Consider the following 19,925-nt stretch of genomic DNA (forward strand, 5'->3'; position numbering starts at 1 on the left):
TGGCATGACAGGGCCTGCTAGATGGTGGGCAATGTGGGAGGCAGCCAAGCCTAAGCCCTGACTGGTGCACCACCCCAGAGACTGTGGACTGAGCAAGTGGGCCCCAGTTGCAAGAGGCTGCAGATGGACTGCTGGAGAGTGAGGGCTGAGGTCCTGACTCCCACCCTCAGGGAAACTTCCAGTGGTGAGGCCAATGCCTGACCTACAGTTCTTTTGGGAGTTGCTTACAAGAGCCCATTCCTGAAAGCCTGCCTCACAGACAGCATGGACACCACTCAGTGCCAGCTACAGAAGCAGGGACCAGCCACAGAGAGGCCCGTCTGAGCACTGGTTAGAGAGAAGAAACTTGTCCTTTCCTTCTTCTTCTCCATTCCCTGCATACTCCAGCCTCCTACAGGGAGGGTGGGGAGGAGTGACGAGCATCCAATGACCCCTTCACCTCCAGTATGTACCTGCAGCCACAAACCTGGCTTATGACAGAGGAGAGGAGGAACTTTGAATTGGGTATTGGATTGAGGCTTAGACTGGCCCAGACTCCAAATGTCTGAAGGTGATCAGAAAGTTATGCTAGTTATCTAAGCAGTTAATAAGGGAGGGTGGGGAAGCTACCACAAAACCTGGCTGAAAGTACTGACTGAAGAAAAAACCAAAACAGTCTCATACTTACTCCTCACTGAGTTCAGATAACCCAATGTGCCAAATATACAGAGGTTTGTTTATTTTAAATAAGGCGAAATCAGTGCATGTTGGAAGAACCTGGGTGGAGAGAGGGAGAGCCATGGAGAGGCAGAGATTGAAGATGTTCTAGGTTGAAGGTGATGATAGAAATAAATGACTTGCTTGGCAACACTAAGACATCTACATAGCTAGCATAAAAACGCCATCAACAGAATCACCTTTACAAGTAAATTAAGCAAATAAAATATCCAATTGTCATTTTATTACATGTACTATTTATGTCATTTATTAGCTTAATGAATAATTTCTGTGGGACAAACTAAAATAATGATTCTTACCTAGAATATTTTTTCTTTTTCTCTCCAGTTTTGACTCAATGATCTCCTGTGTCCTTGCAGATGAAGTTTGAGCAGAAAAATTCAGATAAACAGGGACATAACCAGCTGATTCTTGAATTTTATTTAGCAATCCTTTCGCAATCACAGACTTAAATTAAAATAAGTTAATTAATGTCACATCAATATAATCTCTTTCAGTTATATCTGTAATAATTTGGCACAATAAGTAAGAAACATGATAAAAAGAGAGAGGTTAAAGCTAGATTGAAATGTCTGCTTTCTCTTACTGGAGATTCCATTTAGTTATATTTTTCAGAATCAAAGAGATATTCTAATCAGCACTATCTTAGCAAAAAGTTTTAATTTAGTTTCATGCCAAAATCCATCTTGGCTACTCTTCAAGCCAATTTATGGAAAGAGTCACAGAAAGATGCAAATTTCTTTTAGAATAATTTTTTTGGGAAACAGTGAAATTTTATGTGGATTCTCCAAAACTTATAAGCCCAAATCATCAGTATTCCTCCCTCCATTCTACTTTAACAAAAAACCCCAGATAATCAAGGATACCATTGTTGTATCAGGTATAAGTGAACAGGCAGGAGGGGATGGGCTGATCTTTATCAACAGTCTTTTGGGAATGCAAACTCCTCTGGCCAGTTCCCATCCAACCAGTGCAGTGGCAGCCCGCAAAATACCAAGGAATAAAACATAAAAGCCCCTAAGCACAAATGCTGGCCTACAGGGCTCTCTAGTTCATACAGTATCAACTCCAAGAATGTATTCAGAAACCGGCAAACTTTAGAACAATTCCTAGGATCAATATAGATTCAGCATAACATTCTTCCTGCAAAAGCGCTAAAAGCTAAAAAATAATTCCTCTCAGAAATAATATTACTTCTGGTGCTAACAATTTTAAGTCCACCATGCCCTCACATTTGGAGAGGACTTCTTGTCTGATGTAAGTTTCCTACCTTGCCCACTCCAGTTATTCCAGTAAACAACACAGAATGCTTGACTGCCAGTAGTTTTTCCATTAGGTACCCATAGCGCACTGTGTCAGTTGTGGGGACAAGCATTTCAAAAAATGGAACATCTCGGTTGTATTTGAAGGTAGGTATGATTCGTTCCCAGGGATCCAACCGTTTGGTGTCAAAGTCCATATGAATGCTCCACAGATCACCAGAACTGGGAAGCTAAAGTACAAAATTAAACACCACTTTCAATAGGGAATAAGCAATATTGACACACAGTAGTAGATATATTTATATAGAAACAAAGGCAGTCAAAAAACCTAAATGGATTTGGATTTCTTTTTTCGTTGTAGATACATAGTTATTTAGGTATCTGAGACTAGTTATTTAAACCAAATCATGCAACACAATGCATGAAAATATCTGTTATAGCAATTATATTAAAACCCATGTCAGAATTGTAAAGCATTTTTAATTAAATTTAACATTCAGGGGCTTACTCTATGCCAAATACTATCTCTGATGCTGAGGACAAGTGCTGAATGAGATCCAGTCTCTGTCTTCAATGACCTGGTAATCCCCCTGAGGGACATAAGCACTTCAGTTAATACCCATGGGGAAATAAGGGCTCTAAAGGAGTTTATTACAATCACACACACACACACACACACACACACACACACACACACACACACACACACACACACAGAGTGATGGCTCATTTCTACTTGCAGGGGAGTTATGGTGATGGCTACAGATTCAGGAAGGCTTCCAGGGGTGGTAATGCTACAACTCAGACTTGAAGAACAAGCTGGAGTCAGATGGGCAAAAAAGGGATGGCATGAGGTGGGAAAGAACGGGTTCAGGATTCAGACTAAAAAAACAGGATTAGAAGCCTGATGCCATGGAAAATATGATGTATGCTGGGAAGCACGAGAGCGCTGCATACATTGAGATGAGGCTGGAAATACAGACGGGCCAAATTTTAAAAGCTTTACTTATTAAAGATCTTAGAGCAACAGTTCAGTGTGGGATTCTAAGCAGGTAGGTAACATAATCAGATTGCATTTCAGAAGTTTCATTCTGGCAGCTGTACAGAGCAATACTGCTTCAAGGTCATTTGACAGTGACTTTTAGTAAGAAATTCATTTTTCATTGTGACTCTGTACATACATATATATGTATATCTACAAACATGTAAAATATTTACCTCTACTATGTGCAATTCACTCTACTTTCTTTTTTTTAATTGTTATCCAGGATCAAAGTTTTTTTTTTTTTTTATTATACTTTAAGTTCTAGGGTACATGTGCACAACGTTCAGGTTTGTTACATATATGTTGGTGTGCTGCACCCGTTAACTCATCATTTACATTAGGTATATTTCCTAATGCTATCCCTCCTCCCTCCCCCACCCCACAATAGGCCCCAGTGTGTGATGTTCCCTGCCCTGTGTCCCGGTGTTCTCATTGTTCAATTCCCACCTATGAGTGAGAACATGTGGTGTTTGGTTTTCTATCCTTGTGATAGTTTGCTCAGAATGATGGTTTCCAGCTTCGTCCATGTCCCTACAAAGGACACGAACTCATCCTTTTTTATGGCTGCATAGTATTCCATGGTGTATATGTGCCACATTTTCTTAATCCAGTCTATCATTGGAAATTTGGGTTAGTTCCAAGTCTTTGCTATTGGGAATAGTGCCACAATAAACATACGTGTGCATGTGTCTTTATAGCAGCATGATTTATAATCCTTTGGGTATATACCCAGTAATGGGATGGCTGGGTCAAATGGTATTTCTAGTTCTAGATCCTTGAGGAATCGCCACACTGTCTTCCACAATGGTTGAACTAGTTTACAGTCCCACCAACAGTGTAAAAGTGTTCCTATTTCTCCACATCCTCTCCAGCACCTGTTGTTTCCTGACTTTTTAATGATTGCCATTCTAACTGGCATGAGATGGTATCTCATTGTGGTTTTGATTTGTGTTTCTCTGATGGCCAGTGATGATGAGCATTTTTTCATGTGTCTGTTGGCTGCATAAATGTCTTCTTTTGAGAAGTGTCTATTCATATCCTTTGCCCACTTTTTGATGGGGTTGTTTGATTTTTTTCTTGTAAATTTGTTTAAGTTCTTTGTAGATTCTGGATATTAGCCCTTTGTCAGATGGGTAGATTGTAAAAATTTTCTCCCATTCTGTGGGTTGCATATTCACTCTGATGGTAGTTTCTTTTGCTGTGCAGAAACTCTTTAGTTTAATTAGATCCCATTTGTCTGTTTTGGCTTTTGCTGCCATTGCTTTTGGTGTTTTAGTCATGAAGTCCTTGCCCATGCCTATGTCATGAATGGTATTGCCTAGGTTTTCTTCCAGGGTTTTTATGGTTTTAGGTCTGACATTTAAGTCCTTAATCCATCTTGAAATAATTTTTGTATAAGGTGTAAGGAAGGGATCCAGTTTCAGCTTTCTACATATGGCTAGCCAGTATTCCCAGCACCATTTATTAAATAGGGAATCCTTTCCCCATTTCTTGTTTTTGTCAGATTTGTCAAAGATCAGATAGTTGTAGATGTGTGGTATTATTTCTGAGGGCTCTGTTCTGTTCCATTGGTCTGCATCTCTGTTTTGGTACCAGTACTATGCTGTTTTCGTTACTGTAGCCTTGTAGTATAGTTTGAAGTCAGGTAGCATGATGCCTCCAGCTTTGTTCTTTTTGCTTAGGATTGTCTTGGCAATGCAGACTCTTTTTTGGTTCCATATGAACTTTAAAGTAGTTTTTTCCAATTCTGTGAAGAAAGTCATTGGTAGCTTGATGGAGATGGCATTGAATCTATAAATTACCTTGGGCAGTATGGCCAATTTCACAATATTGATTCTTCCTATCCATGAGCATGGAATGTTCTTCCATTTGTTTGTGTCATCTTTTATTTCATTGAGCAGTGGTTTGTAGTTCTCCTTGAGGAGGTCCTTCACATCCCTTGTAAGTTGGATTCCTAGATATTTTATTCCCTTTGAAGCAATTGTGAGTAGGAGTTCACTCATGATTTGGCTCTCTGTTAGTCTGTTATTGGTGTATAGGAATGCCTGTGATTTTTGCACATTGATTTTATATCCTGAGACTTTGCTGAAATTGCTTATCAGCTTAAGGAGATTTTGGGCTGAGACAGTGGGGTTTTCTAAATATACAATCATGTCATCTGCAAACAGGGACAATGTGGCTTCCTCTTTTCCTAATTGAATACCCTTTATTTCTTTCTCCCGCCTGATTGTCCTAGCCAGAACTTCCAACACTATGTTGAATAGGAGTGGTGAGAGAGGGCATCCCTGTCTTGTGCCAGTTTTCAAAGAGAATGCTTCCAGTTTTTGCCCATTCAGTATGATATTGGCTGTGGGTTTGTCATAAATAGCTCTTATTATTTTGAGATAAGTCCCATCAATACCTAGTTTATTAAGAGTTTTTAGCATGAAGGGCTGTTGAATTTTGTTGAAGGCCCTTTCTGCATCTATTGAGATAATCCTGTGGTTTTTGTCATTGGTTCTGCATATATGATGGATTACGCTTATTGAATTGTGTATGTTGAACCAGCCTTGCATCCCAGGGATGAGCTTTTTGATGTGCTGCTGGATTTGATCTGCCAGTATTTTATTGAGGACTTTTGCATCGATGTTCATCAGGGATATTGGTCTAAAATTCCCTTTTTTTGTTGTGTCTCTGCCAGGCTTTGGTATCAGGATGATGCTGGTCTCATAAAATGAATAAGGAAGAATTCCCTCTTTTTCTATTGATTGGAATAGTTTCAGAAGGAATGGTACCAGCTCCTCTTTGTATCTCTGGTAGAATTCAGCTATGAATCCATCTGGTCCTGGACTTTTTTTGGTTGGTAGGCTATTAATTATCGCCTCAATTTCAGAGCCTGCTATTGGTCTATTCAGGGATTCAACTTCTTCCTAGTTTAGTCTTGGGAGGGTGTGTGTGTCCCAGAATTTATCCATTTCTTCTAGATTTTCTAGTTTATTTGAGTAGAGGTGTTTATAGTATTCTCTGATGGTAGTTTGTATTTCTGTGGGGTTGGTGGTGATATCCTCTTTAGCATTTTTTATTGCATCTATTTGATTCTTCTCTCTTTTCTTCTTTATTAGTCTTGCTAGCAGTCTATCAATTTTGTTGATTTTTTCAAAAAACCAGCTCCTGGATTCATTGATTTTTTTGAAGGGTTTATTGTGTCTCTATCTCCTTGAGTTCGGCTCTGATCTTAGTTATTTCTTGCCTTCTGCTAGCTTTTGAATGTGTTTGCTCTTGCTTTTCTAGCTCTTTTAATTGTGATGTTAGGGTTTCAGTTTTAGATATTTTCTGCTTTCTCTTGTGGGCATTTAGTGCTATAAATTTCCCTCTACACACTGCTTTAAATGTGTCCCAGAGATTCTGGTATGTTGTGTCTTTGTTCTCATTGGTTTCAAAGAACATCTTTATTTCTGCTTTCATTTTGTTATGTACCCAGTAGTCATCCAGGAGCAGGTTGTTCAGTTTCCATGTAGTTGTGCAGTTTTGAGTGAGTTTCTTAATCCTGAGTTCTAGTTTGATTGCACTGTGGTTTGAGAGACAGTTTGTTTTGATTTCTGTTCTTTTACATTTGCTGAGGAGTGCTTTTCTTCCAACTATGTAGCCAATTTTGGAATAAGTGCGATGTGGTGCTGAGAAGAATGTATATTCTGTTGATTTGGGGTGGAGAGTTCTGTAGATGTCTATTAGGTCCACTTGGTGCAGAGATGAGCTCAAGTCATGGATATCCTTGTTAAGTTTCTGTCTCATTGATCTGTCTAATGTTGACAGTGGGGTGTTAAAGTCCCCCATTATTATTGTGTGGGAGTTTAAGTCTCTTTGTAGGTCTCTAAGGACTTGCTTTATGAATCTGGGTGCTCCTGTATTGGGTGCATGTTTAGGATAGTTAGCTCTTCTTGTTGATCCCTTTACCATTATGTAATGGCCTTCTTTGTCTCTTTTGATCTCTGTTGGTTTAAAGTCTGTTTTATCAAAGACTAGGATTGCAACCCCTGCTTTTTTTGTTTTCCATTTGCTTGGTAGATCTTCCTCCATCCCTTTATTTTGAGCCTATGTGTGTCTCTGCATGTGAGATGGGTCTCCTGAATACAGCACACTGATGGGTCTTGACTCTTTATCCAATTTGCCAGTCTGTGTCTTTTAATTGGAGAATTTAGCCCATTTACATTTAAGGTTAATATTGTTATGTGTGAATTTGATCCTGTCATTATGATGTTACCTGGTTATTTTGCCCATTAGTTGATGCAGTTTCTTCCTAGCATCAATGGTCTTTACAATTTGGCATGTTTTTGCAATGGCTGGTACCAGTTGTTCCTTTCCATGTTTAGTGCTTCCTTCAGGAGCTCTTGTAAGGCAGGCCTGGTGGTGACAAAATCTCTCAGCATTTGCTTGTCTGTAAAGGATTTTAATTCTCCTTCACTTATGAAGCTTAATTTGGCTGGATATGAAATCCTGGGTTGAAAATTCTTTTCTTTAAGAATGTTGAATATTGGCCCCCACTCTCTTCTGGCTTGTAGAGTTTCTGCCGAGAGATCCGCTGTTAGTCTGATGGGCTTCCCTTTGTGGGTAACCTGACTTTTCTCTCTGGCTGCCCTTAATATTTTTTTCCTTCATTTCAACTTTGGTGAATCTGGAGTTGCTCTTCTCGAGGAGTATCTTTGTGGTGTTCTCTGTATTTCCTGAATATGAATGTTGGCCTGCCTTGCTAGGTTGGGGAAGTTCTCCTGGATAATATCCTGCAGAGTGTTTTCCAACTTGGTTCCATTGTCCCCATCAGTTTCAGGTACATCAATCAGATGTAGATTTGGTCTTTTCACATAGTCCCATATTTCTTGGAGACTTTGTTCATTTCTTTTTACTCTTTTTTCTCTAAACTTCTTTTCTTACTTCATTTTATTTTTTTGATCTTCAGTCACTGATACCCTTTCTTCCACTTGATCAAATTGGCTGCTGAAGCTTGTGTATGCATCATGTAGTTCTCATGCCATGGTTTTCAGCTCCATCAGGTCATTTAAGGTCTTCTGTATGCTGTTTATTCTAGTTAGCCATTTGTCTAATCTTTTTTCAAGGTTTTTAGCTTCTTTGCGATGGGTTCGAACATCCTCCTTTAGCTCGGAGAAGTTTGTTATTACCGATCGTCTGAAGCTTTCTTCTCTCAACTCATCAAAGTCATTCTCCATCCAGCTTTGTTCCATTGCTGGAAAGGAGTTGCATTCCTTTTGAGGAGAAGAGGTGTTCTGATTTTTAGAATTTTCAGCTTTTCTGCTCTTGTTTCTCCCCATCTTTGTGGTTTTATCTACCTTTGGTCTTTGATGATGGTGATGTACAGATGGGGTTTTGGTGTGGATATCCTTTCTGTTTGTTTTTTTCCTTCTAACAGTCAGGACCCTCAGCTGCAGGTCTGCTGGAATTTGCTGGAGGTCCACTCTAGACCCTGTTTGACTGGGTATCACCAGCGGAGGCTGGAGAACAGCAAATATTGCAGAATGGGAAATGTTGCTGACTGATCCTTCCTCTGGAAGCTTCATCTCAGAGGGACACCCAGATGTATGAAGTGTCGGTCAGCCCCTACTGGGAGGTGTCTCCCAGTTAGGATACTCAAGGGTCAGGGACCCACTTGAGGAGGCAGTCTGTTCGTTCTCAGATCTCAAACTCTGTGCTGGGAGAACCACTACTCTCTTCAAAGCTGTCAGACAGGGACATTTAAGCCTGCCGAAGTTTCTGCTGCTTTTTGTTCAGCTATGACCTGCCCCCAGAGGTGGAGTCTACAGAGGCAGAAAGGCATTCTTGAGCTGCAGTGGGCTCCACCCAGTTAGAGCTTCCTGGCTGCTTTGTTTACCTACTCAAGCCTCAGCAGTGGTGGACGCCCCTCCCCAAGCCTTGCTGCTGTCTTGCAGTTCAGTCTCAGACTGCTGTGCTAGCACTGAGCGAGGCTCTGTGGGCATAGGACCCTCTAAGCCAGGCGTGGGGTATAATCTCCTGGTGCGCTGTTTGCTAAGACTGTTGGAAAAGAGCAGTATTAGGGTGGGAGTGTCCTGATTTTCCAGGTACCGTCTGTCACGGCTTCCCTTGGCTAGGAAAAGGAATTACCCAACTCCTTGTGCTTCCTGGGTGAAGTGATGCCCTATCCCGCTCTGTGGGCTGCACCCACTGTCTGATAAGCCCCAGTGAGATGAACCCAGTACCTCAATTGGAAATGCAGAAATCACCCGTCTTCTGTATCATTCATGCTGGGAACTGTAGACTGGAGTTGTTCCTATTTGGCTATCTTGGAACCTCCTCAATTCACTCTACTTTCTATTCTACATATTTTTTAAACCTCAAGGTATAACATAACCTTTTTTGTCAAATATTAAGAGTCTATTTTAGAGAATTTCATATATATAAATATTAATATAACCACCCTAGATTAAAATATAGAACATGTACAACACCTCAGAAGGCTTCTTTCTTCCACTTCTTTGTCAATATTAGTTTGTCTATTTGATATCCTTTCACCAATGCCACACTCTGAATTGCTGCTGTTTTATTGTCTTGAATTATTCAAGTCATGTAGTTTAAGTCCTCCAAATGTGTGTTCCTTCAAGATTATCTCAGTTATTTTATCTTTTTGTATAAATTTTAGAACAAGATTGTCAGATTTCATGGAAAAATTTTGTTGGGGATTTTGGGACTGAAGTTGCCTGGAATCTTCAAAATATTTTGGAAAGAACTGATAACTTAATAAAAGTATCTCAATCCATGAACATAGTATATCTCTTCATTTATACAGATCTTTTAAAATTTCTCTCAACAATGTTTTGTACTTTTCAGCAGAGGTTTTTCACATCATTCATTAATTTTATTCCTAAGTAGTTGGTATTTTGTTACTTTTATAAATGGTATTCTTTTAAATTTTCATTCATTAACTCTTTGTGGACCTTATATCCAAGGGCCTTACTAATGTACTTATTAATTGTAATCATTTGTTTGTATATTGTTTAGGATTTTCTACATATTCAGTCATTTTTTTTCTGCAAATAATGACTATTTTACTTTTTCCTTTCCAAAGTTTATATGTTTTATTTCTTTTTCTTGCCTTATTGCACTGGTTAGACTCTCCGATATAGTGTTTACTGAAAGTTGTAGTAGAGGATATTTCCTATTTAAAAACTGGGTTGTGACCCTTTCACTTGATTTCATGACCAATTAATAGATTGTGACCTTAACTTTAAAAATACTGGTAGAGAGGGTGAATTAGATATGACTGGAGCAAAAGCAAAGGAATAATAAATAGGATATTTTAATAGCCCATGGAAGAAATAATAAGAATCTGGGTTATCCAAAGACAGCAAGGATGAAGACAAAAAGACATATTTTAAAAAAATACTTATGTGATAAAATTTATTGAATACTGACATATTATTTAATTTACATTCTATATTCAAATATTGCCATTTTTTCCAATAATATAATTTATAGCTATATTTTTCCAAGTCTAAGATCCAATCCAGGATCATGCATTGCACTTAATTATCTCTCTTTAGTCTCCTTTTATTCAGAAAAGTCTCTCAACTTTGTCTCTTATGACATAGATATATTTGAAGAATATAGTCCAGTTTATTTTACAAAATATTCATTGGTTTGGGTTTTCCAGGTGTAACCTCATGATTAGATTCAAGTTATACATTTTTGAAATAAATATCACAGAAGCAAGATTACATCTTTCACAGTGCCCCATATTAGGAAGCAGGCACAGGTTTGCCTTGATGTTAGTTAAGTTAAATTGATCATGTAGCTAAGGTGCTGTTTACACGTGGTTTTTTTTTTTTTTTAAGTAAACACTTAGAAGCTATGTAAATACTGCTTATCATGAAATCTCTACCCACTAATTAAGTTAAATTGATCATGTAGCTAAGGTGCTGTTTACAAGTTTGTTTTTTTTGCTTTTTTTGTTTTGTTTTGTTTAGTAAATACTTAGAAACTATGTAAGTACTGCTTATCATGAAACCTCTACCCACCAATTTCAGTATTCATTGGTGATTCCTGCCTAAATCAATTATTACAATAATGGTTGCAAGGTGATGACTTTCTAACTTTATCCATTATTCCTTCTGCATAGGTTAGTTTGTATTAGCTATAAGAAAGAGTTTTTCTTTCTTCCCTACTTATTTAGTCATGCATATTTTTATTATGAGTATGGATTTTTATTTTTATTTTATTACAGATTTTTATTTTACTAAAAGGGTTATGATCCTATACTATGATTATTGATTTTGATGCTTAAATCTATCCAGCTTTGACCAGTGGAAGTCTCTTCAAACTGCCTTCTGTGTTCTTTTGACATGTCACATCATTCTTTGAGCACTTTTTTACTATGCAACATAAAAGAGTTGTTTTGTATTTTCCCTGATCCAGTCTTGAAATCAACTATTTTACTAGGAATTTCTCATTTTCTTTAGTGGAGGATGACAATAGTATTTAAAAATAAGTATACCAGATATGCTCATTGCTGCTATCAAGGTGTCTTTGTGTCTAGTTCCTTTCAGCACATGGACTAGAAAATTACATGTACATAAAATTTTATATGTATATAAAAATTTATCTATATAAAATGGACTAGAAAATTGATGTATACACACATCAATTTTCATACATTTACTTATTTATTTAAAGACAGAGCCTTGCTCTGTTGCCCAGGCTGGAGTGCAGTGGTAAGATCATAGCTCAGTGCAGCCTCAAACTCCTGGGCTCAAGAGATCCTCTTGCCTCAGCCTCCTGAGTAGCTAGAACTACAGGTGTGCACCATTGAGCTTGGATACTAAAAACTTTTTTTGTAGAAACAGGAGTGTTGCTATATTGCACAGGCTAGTCTCAAACTCTTGGCCTCAAGTGGTCCTCCTGCTTTAGCCTCCTAAAATACTGGGATTACAGGTGTGAGCCATGTGCCCAGGCAATTTTCATACAATTACATGTATGTATGTTAACATTTTGAATATCAATGAGTACTGAGACCTGCAATTCCAATCCAGTAAAACAGAGTGCATTCTAATTTTTCTCCCACCATATTTTTAAATCCCGTCTCTAACAGTGAGAAATTCATTGCCATTATTCTCAATATATTTACTTATTTAGTCAATCTTAGAATATATACCAAGTACATTCCAGCAATTCAGAATAGCTAACCAATCACATTATTATTTTCATACTGTGAAAAATAAATTTACTGACTAGAATTCAATAGTTGTTTACAGTAGAGAGTTTTTATACACTTACACATCTTACTTTTTTAATATGACTAGGAGAGGGCTTCTGACTTAAAAAATATGATAAATGTTATCTATGGTTAGAAAAACATGAACACTTTTAGGAACCAGCTTAGTGTATAAGTTATATTTTCAATGGAACTAAAGCTTTTAAAGTTTTAATCTTAAAATTTAATTTTAATGATTCAGAATTATTATGCTAAAATGTAATTTATTTGGTTCTTACCCTGGCATCAGGATTATCATCAAATTGTGTTCTAATAAATGTATCAAAAGAATCCCAATAGTTTTCCATTAGGTTTCCACCCAAAGACCACAAATAACAGAATACAAAAGTCTGACACAGTATAGTGTTCAGTTTTGTTTGTTCCTGAAAGAATAAAGAGAAACAGACTTAATATTTTATATATAAACATAAAAAGAATCCTAAGCTGCAAAGTGTAAAGGTATTTTTCTTCCATTTAGACTAACACATTTTTAAATGGGCACAGTGTATGTTTCTTACACTTCATGCAATGGTTCACAGAGTAGTGTTTTCTTATAGTTATATATTATAATCACTGATGAGAAAATGAATGAGAAGGAATATGTAGGGAAAAAAAGTCCAAGTTTGTCTTTCAACTGATTATTATAATTTTTTAAATACCTGCATGAAGGTATGTAAGCAGATTGAGAATATCTTGTATTGGGAATATGTTGTAGACTGTAAGAGAATTCAAAATTGAGTAGAGGAATGAACTATACATGCTAACGTTCCTTGTAACTTTGAGATTCTATGAATGTAATCATAGCTATTAGTCCCCTGAAAAATTAACTTAAAAATCAAATGGTTATATTTTAGAATGGAGTCATTTCTTTGCAAGGAATTTATACAATAATCTAATTTTTCTAGCTTCATAGCAGTAAGAAAACTCTTCATACCATTGCCAAGTTAACTCCATCTTTCCCAAGTATCAAGGACTCCAATAAGCAACAGAGTGTAGTAACTTTGCTGATGTCCACTTGTGGAATTGCTTGGCTGCACTTTTTATTGATAAAATGTAAACCTTCATCAACATAACGTTGGAAAAGATTTAATATATATTCTTGGGTTTCCTCATTCAGCTGAAAATGAAACAAATGATAGTTTGGCAAGACCTGATAAATACATAATTCAGTTTAGAATTGGGTTGGTTAAAATCTGGATATTTCTATATATTCAGTGATCTTTAGACCAAAGGCTATAACTATCACAACATATTAAACAAATTAAATTTTAAGGAAACCTTTTATGACTGGGAAGGGATACATGGGGGAAATTATGGGTAGTTGATTGCATTCTATTTCTTGGTCTGGCAATGGGTTCAGAGGTGTTAATTTCATAATTATTTCTTAAGCTGCCAATACATAAAATATTTAAAAGTGAATTCAGTCCCTCTCACTACTCTTATTCAACTTTGTCCTGAAGTCCTAGCTAATGCAATAGGACAATAAAAGGAAATAAAAGATATACAGATTGGGAAGGAAGAAGTAAAACTGTCTTTGTCCACAAATAACATAATTGTCTATGTGGAAAATCTACCTAAATTGACAAAACAAAACAAACAAAACTGGAACTCATAGGTAATTATGGTAAAGTTGCAGGATATGAGGTTAACATATACAAGTCAATCATTTTCTTATACACCAGCAAGGAGCAATTGGAATTTGAAATTAAAAATACAATATAATTTACATTAGTGCCAAAAATAAATGAATTATAAATATAACAAAATATGTACTAGATCTATATAAGACAAGCTATAATACTCTGATGAAAGAAGCTAAAGAACTACTAAATAAATAGAGAGAAATACCACATTCATGGGTAGGAAGACTAAAGAGTCTTACGATGTCAATTTCTCCGATGTTATCTATAAATTCAACAAAATCTCAGTCAAAATTCCAGCAAGTTACTTTGTGGATTAATTGACAAACTGATTCTAAAGTTTATATGGAAAGGCAAAAGACCCAGAATAACCAACACAACAATGAAGAAAAAGAACAAAGTTGAAAAACTGACACTACCCAAATTCAAGACTTACTATACAGCTGCAGTAATCAAGACAGTGGGTTATTGGTGAAAGAATGGACAAGTAGATCAATGGAACAGAATGGAGAGCACAGAAATAGATCTACATAAATACAGTCAATTGATTTTTAACAAAAAAGCAAAGGCAATCCGATGGAGAAAGGACAGTCTTTTCAACAAATGGTGCTGGAACAACTGGATATACACATGCAAAAAAACGAATTTAGACACAGACCTTATACCCTTCCTAAAAATTAACTGAAAATGGATTATAAATGCAAAACACAAAATATGAAGTTTTTAGAAGATAACAGGAGAAAATCTACATGACTTTGGGCTTGGTGATGACTTCTTAGGTATGACACCAAAGGCATCATCCATGAGGGAACAAACTGGTAAGTTGAATTTCATTAAACTTAACCTCTACTCTGGGAAACACACTGTTATGAGAATAGAAGATGAAATATTTATACAATGTGAAGATTGTAAAAAAAATATCCAATGCTAAAAAGAAATAAGTTACCAAACCACAGAAAGACATGGAAGTACCTTAAATGAATATTACCAAGTAAAAAAAAGCCAGTCTGAAAAGGCTATGTACTATACGATTTCAACTGTATGACATTCTAGAAAAGGTAAAACTACAGAGATAGTAAAAAGATCAGTGGTTGCAGGGGTTAAGGGATGGGGAGGAGGGATGATATTCAGAAGGTAGAGCTCAGAGGATTTTTAGAGCAATGAAACTATTCTGCCTGATACTATAATGGTGGAAACATGACACTATGCATTTTTCAAAACCCATAAATTGTACACAACGAGTGAACTCTAACACAAAGTATGCACTTTGGTTAATAATAATGTACGAATACTGGTTCACCATTTATGCAGTGTTAATAATACGTGAAACTGTTTGGGGGTGAGGGAGTACATGGGAACCCTCATTTCTGTTCAATTTTTCTATAAACTTAAAACTGCCCTAGGCATAAAAATGTCTGCTAATTTTAAAAAAGTGAATTCAGAAAAGTTAAAAGTCTTAAGGTAGCCAATGATAAACTCTCAATTCTGAGAATTACTGTCTTTAATAAGGTACTCTGAGACTAGACCATAATATTCTTAAAATGTTCATGCAAAGAAAGGAGGAAAACAATAGTTTTCTGGCTCATCTTTGGAGGGGGAGAGGCAGAGATGAAGACGGCTTATTTGGAGTAGGGGATGAGATGTGGGGGAAACATCTCAAAGGACTACTTGTTCAGCTAAGCTAAAGAGAAAAATTCTGTGTTAGAATGGAGAAGCTACAGAAAGTAGTATGAAACTGATTTGTTTTGAATAACAATGTATAAGCTTTTCTTCAATTTGGGTGGAATTGTACCTCTGAGGTTAGTATGTGTCTTAGGTCTCGCACCTACAATTGGGGTAGGATGTAAATGGGTTTTCTTTTATCTTTGGCTGTCATAGGTGTTAGGGGCTCTGAAAATCCAAAAACAATGACAGTTAGGGTCTAGACTTAAATATTATTTTTCTTCCTTTTGGTTTTGTTTTATTACTCCCAAGCTTTCTGCAAAGTCTCAATGCCTCAGGCTGTTGTAGTTGTGTTTTTAGGGACTCACAAAAGTGGCTTGTGTTTCAGTCTGGGGAGAAGCCAGACAGAATAGGCAGGAGGAAGTGTGAGTAGGCCGGCTGGCAGGCTGGGGTAACAAGAAATGAGGACAGATTTGGGGAGTATATAAACATTCCTGGAGGATTCTAGGAATCCATAGGGAGGACTAGGTAAAATAATGAAGTCCCCTCAATCAAGCACCATGAGTCCTTAACATATTGTTATTTGTGCACTAGAAGGCAACGTGAGTCCTGACAGATGGAGATATTGGGGAATATCTGATTGCACTTACATTTTTAGAAATACCCTTCATCCAAGTTTTAACATAAGGCATCCATTTCAGTTCTTCAGGATCCACAAACACCATTCCACATCGACTGACAGTTGCAGGGGAGGCAACCCGCAGATCTTGCACCTAAAGTTGAAGAAAGTTGAGCAGGAAACCGCTAATATGATACTTCCTTATTTCTCCAACTTCAGTGTTCACACTTATAAAATGATTCACACTTTTAAAGTCTAACTTAACATTGAAAGGCTTTGTGTGGAAGAGAGTGGGAGAGCAATAAGTAATTAGAAATGCAAGAACAAACTTAAATGAGTATAAGGCGAAAAAATTCCCACAAGTACAGGAGGATACTGTCAAATTCTATGGGCAGGGCTATTTTTTCTTTCTTCTCTTTGCTTTTCTCTTTTCTCCTTTTCATTCTTGTATTAGAATCCCTAGCACATAGTAGGCATTCAATCAGTATTTGATGAATGAATAGAACACAGGTGGCATCCTTCATAATGTTTGTAGCTGTACTTGGTCCACATTCTTCTCCCAATCCCTCATCAAATATTCATATCACAGTGGGATAATTTATTCTTATTAAATATAATAATTTTTAAATTTAAAATGCACTTCAAATGATACAAAGTGCTCTCTCTCTCTCTTTCTTCCTCTCTCCCTCTCTCAGGGAAGCCAGAATTTATTGTACTTCCTATTTATAGAGACAAGAACATTTGAGACTTTGACTGTCAATCTATTACAAAAGGATAATTTAATAAGAAGTAAACAGAACATAATAATAGACATTATAGATAGTAAAGGCTACATCAGTGTGAGAAAAAATGTAATGATGGTATGCCAATTTAATGAATGATTTCACTCCACAGTAATGTGTACACTTACCTCAAAAAGCATGTGAATTTGAGGTGTGAGTTTAATCCTCTCACTGTTAGCCAGGCAAAGCATCTTGTTATCATCCAGCACTGTATTCATGTTTTCAATCCAAAGAGCATCTACTGGCCCATCACTGATGATCCATTTATGGTCTTCTGAAGTATCATTCACAGCTGCTCGGACACTTAGTGCCATCAAACCATCTTTCCATTCCAAGGTTAAGTTATTAACCTCTCCATATAATTCGCCCATGGTAATTGATTTAGGGTTGAGAACATATGTTTTAACTGCTTGGTAAAAGGGATTTTCTATCCCAAGTTTTTGTAAATTCCCTAAAGTTTCTGCTAGTATTCGGTAAACTGTGGTCTTGCCACCTCCTGTTGGTCCAACTAACATAACACCATGCCTTACTAGCATTGTTTCATAAAACTGTATCACCTTTCTAACCATACACATCTCAGGCTGAAGATTTTGTCCATTCATGACATCCACAATTGTTGACTGTAAAATACCATAATCATGTTCTGGAATTTGGACTCCAGGAAAAAGGTCAGATATGATTCCACTGTCAAAACAAAAATAAAATCAATTAGGAGCAACTGGTCATTGATTTTTCCCATATTTGTTACAATCAATGAAATATTATGAGTCTTATTGTTTCTCATTGATCTTTCTCTTCTGAACATGTACAGTATTAGTTTGTCCTACATGCTGTGCCAGAATCTATCATTTCTCTGATATCATGTATGATTTTGTTTGTTTTCTGTATAGTAGACCAATGTTCATAAGTATATTAGGAGCTTCTTGGGAGTAAGCAATATCTTTTGTGTTTCTTTCTGTATTTCTCACAGTACATGGCACAGTATCAAGCATATAGAAGGTGATGAACTTATTTTTAATTATTTAAAAAATTATAAAATATCTCACTTAAAAATTTAAAATTATTTAAAAATTATATTTAAAATTATATTTATAGTTCAAATTTTCCTAAAATCATTTACATATGCTCATAACTGTATGTGGCTATTCAGAAAAATAAGATGAATATAGAATTAAAATTAGTTTTATGCAAGAAGGGAGGAAGGAAAAATGTGACTTTCTATAGGAAACAGTTGATATGAGATGTTTCTATGGGAAAAAAGAAGCTAAATCTTTACTTCACATTATATACACAAATACATCTGTGATACAGTTAAAACCTTACATAAAGTGACCAAAGTACTAGAAGAAAGTACAAGAGCTAGATTTTGCAACATTGTGGTAAGGCGGTCTTTCTAAGAAAGGCAGGATATCTACAACTGTAAAAAGAAGTTGACAGAGTGAAAAAAGAAAAACAAACAGACAAAAATCAAACTTCTGTGAGATAAAAGGCTTTATATACAAACCTAAAGCATGAATGAGAGACTTAGAAAAACATTTCCAATGTTTATATCAGATAAAGGTTATGTGTTTCTATAAATCAGTAAGTAAGAGTACAATAGGAACATGCTCCAAGAATAATAATTATAAATAAATAATGAACATAGGAAATGATACCCAATGACTCTAATAGTTACAGAAATGAATATTAAAATAGGCTACTACATTTGGCCTCTCTTTAAAACACTTATGGGGAAATAGGCACCTTCATAAAACCACTTATGTAAATGTAAAAGGGTAACTCATCTTTGGAGGACAATTTGATTGAATCTATTTAAATAAAAAATGTGGAAACCCTATGACCTAGGAAACTTACTTCCAGGAATCTCCCTTGTAGAAATATCATACCTGTGCAAAGATATATGTATAGGAATGTTCATTATTAGCATAGAAAACAATTAGGAAAAAATCTAAATGTCCATATATAAGACCTTTCACATTAAAATAGTTCTATAGGTTTATTATGTCTCAAAGTACCATCTTACATAATAGCAGTCTAGCAGCAGTACAAAAAAATAGACTCATGCATATATACTAACATGAAAAAGATGCTTAAGATATGTAACTAATTGAAAAAGCAACAGCTGTAAAAATAGAAATGTATTAAAGGTAATACATGAAAATGTCAACCAACTTATTTCTCCGGAAAGATGGAACAGACTTACTTTTCCCTATTCCTTCCATTAAGTACAACTAAAATCCCTGTACATTAAGTAAAATAAATGAAAGAAGACTCTGAAAGGTAGAGAGAAGGCAGATTGGCTAGGTACTTAAGATGCAAGCAGTAACAGTGTCGAGTCTCTTGTGTCTTTTTGTCTTTTACATCCTGGCAATCCAGAAATGCCAATGGGCACAGATTTTTAAAAAAAAGCCCTAGGAAAAGCTTACCGCCTTTATCCAAAGGACCAGGAAAGGGGCAGCCCAGCAAGACAGAAAACTTTTAGGCAATAACTGCTCTACTCTAACCAAACACCGCTGAAAACTCCTGAGGTATTTATTCCTACCCACACCAGCAGATACTGAGTACGGAGCCCAGACTTCCACTCTAGCTAGGGTGTAACAAGTCTCCTGAAATTCCTCTCCTCATTCCCCCATGGTGTCAGAGAAGGCCATATAGGGATGTACTTTCATCCTCACTGGGAAGTAATGATACTCCCTTTGGTATTAGTGGAGACCATATGGGAAGCCTGGACTTCCAGCCCTCCCCAGGAATAATGAAGCACCCCTTCCTCTCTCTGATGGGTGGCATCAGAGGAGGCTCAGTGGAGAGTTAGGACTTTTACCACTGTCCAGGGGTAATATAGCTGTCTTCCCTGTGGCATCAGTGGAGGTTACGTGGGGAGCAGTAATGAGGTATTTCTACTCTTCTATCCAGGACAATATCACTGGAGGACTGCCAGGGAGCTG

At 36.7% G+C, this 19,925-nt stretch overlaps 1 protein-coding gene across 1 annotated transcript in view; it reads right to left on the reverse strand.

Annotated features, from left to right (window-relative positions):
• Positions 1-19,925, reverse strand: part of DNAH6 (dynein axonemal heavy chain 6) — a 381,338-nt gene that overhangs the window by 153,624 nt on the left and 207,789 nt on the right. Inside the window, exons 34-39 of the mRNA XM_015112750.3 lie at positions 17,109-17,664; positions 16,230-16,352; positions 13,212-13,394; positions 12,517-12,660; positions 1,988-2,209; positions 1,017-1,164 (exon numbers count right to left, since the gene is read on the reverse strand). Of these exons, the coding sequence (XP_014968236.2) occupies positions 1,017-1,164; positions 1,988-2,209; positions 12,517-12,660; positions 13,212-13,394; positions 16,230-16,352; positions 17,109-17,664 (1,376 nt within the window). The remainder of the gene's footprint in view (positions 1-1,016; positions 1,165-1,987; positions 2,210-12,516; positions 12,661-13,211; positions 13,395-16,229; positions 16,353-17,108; positions 17,665-19,925) is intronic.

Source organism: Macaca mulatta, chromosome 13 (assembly GCF_049350105.2).
Source record: "Macaca mulatta isolate MMU2019108-1 chromosome 13, T2T-MMU8v2.0, whole genome shotgun sequence".
In the NCBI taxonomy this organism is placed as follows: Eukaryota; Metazoa; Chordata; class Mammalia; order Primates; family Cercopithecidae; genus Macaca; species Macaca mulatta.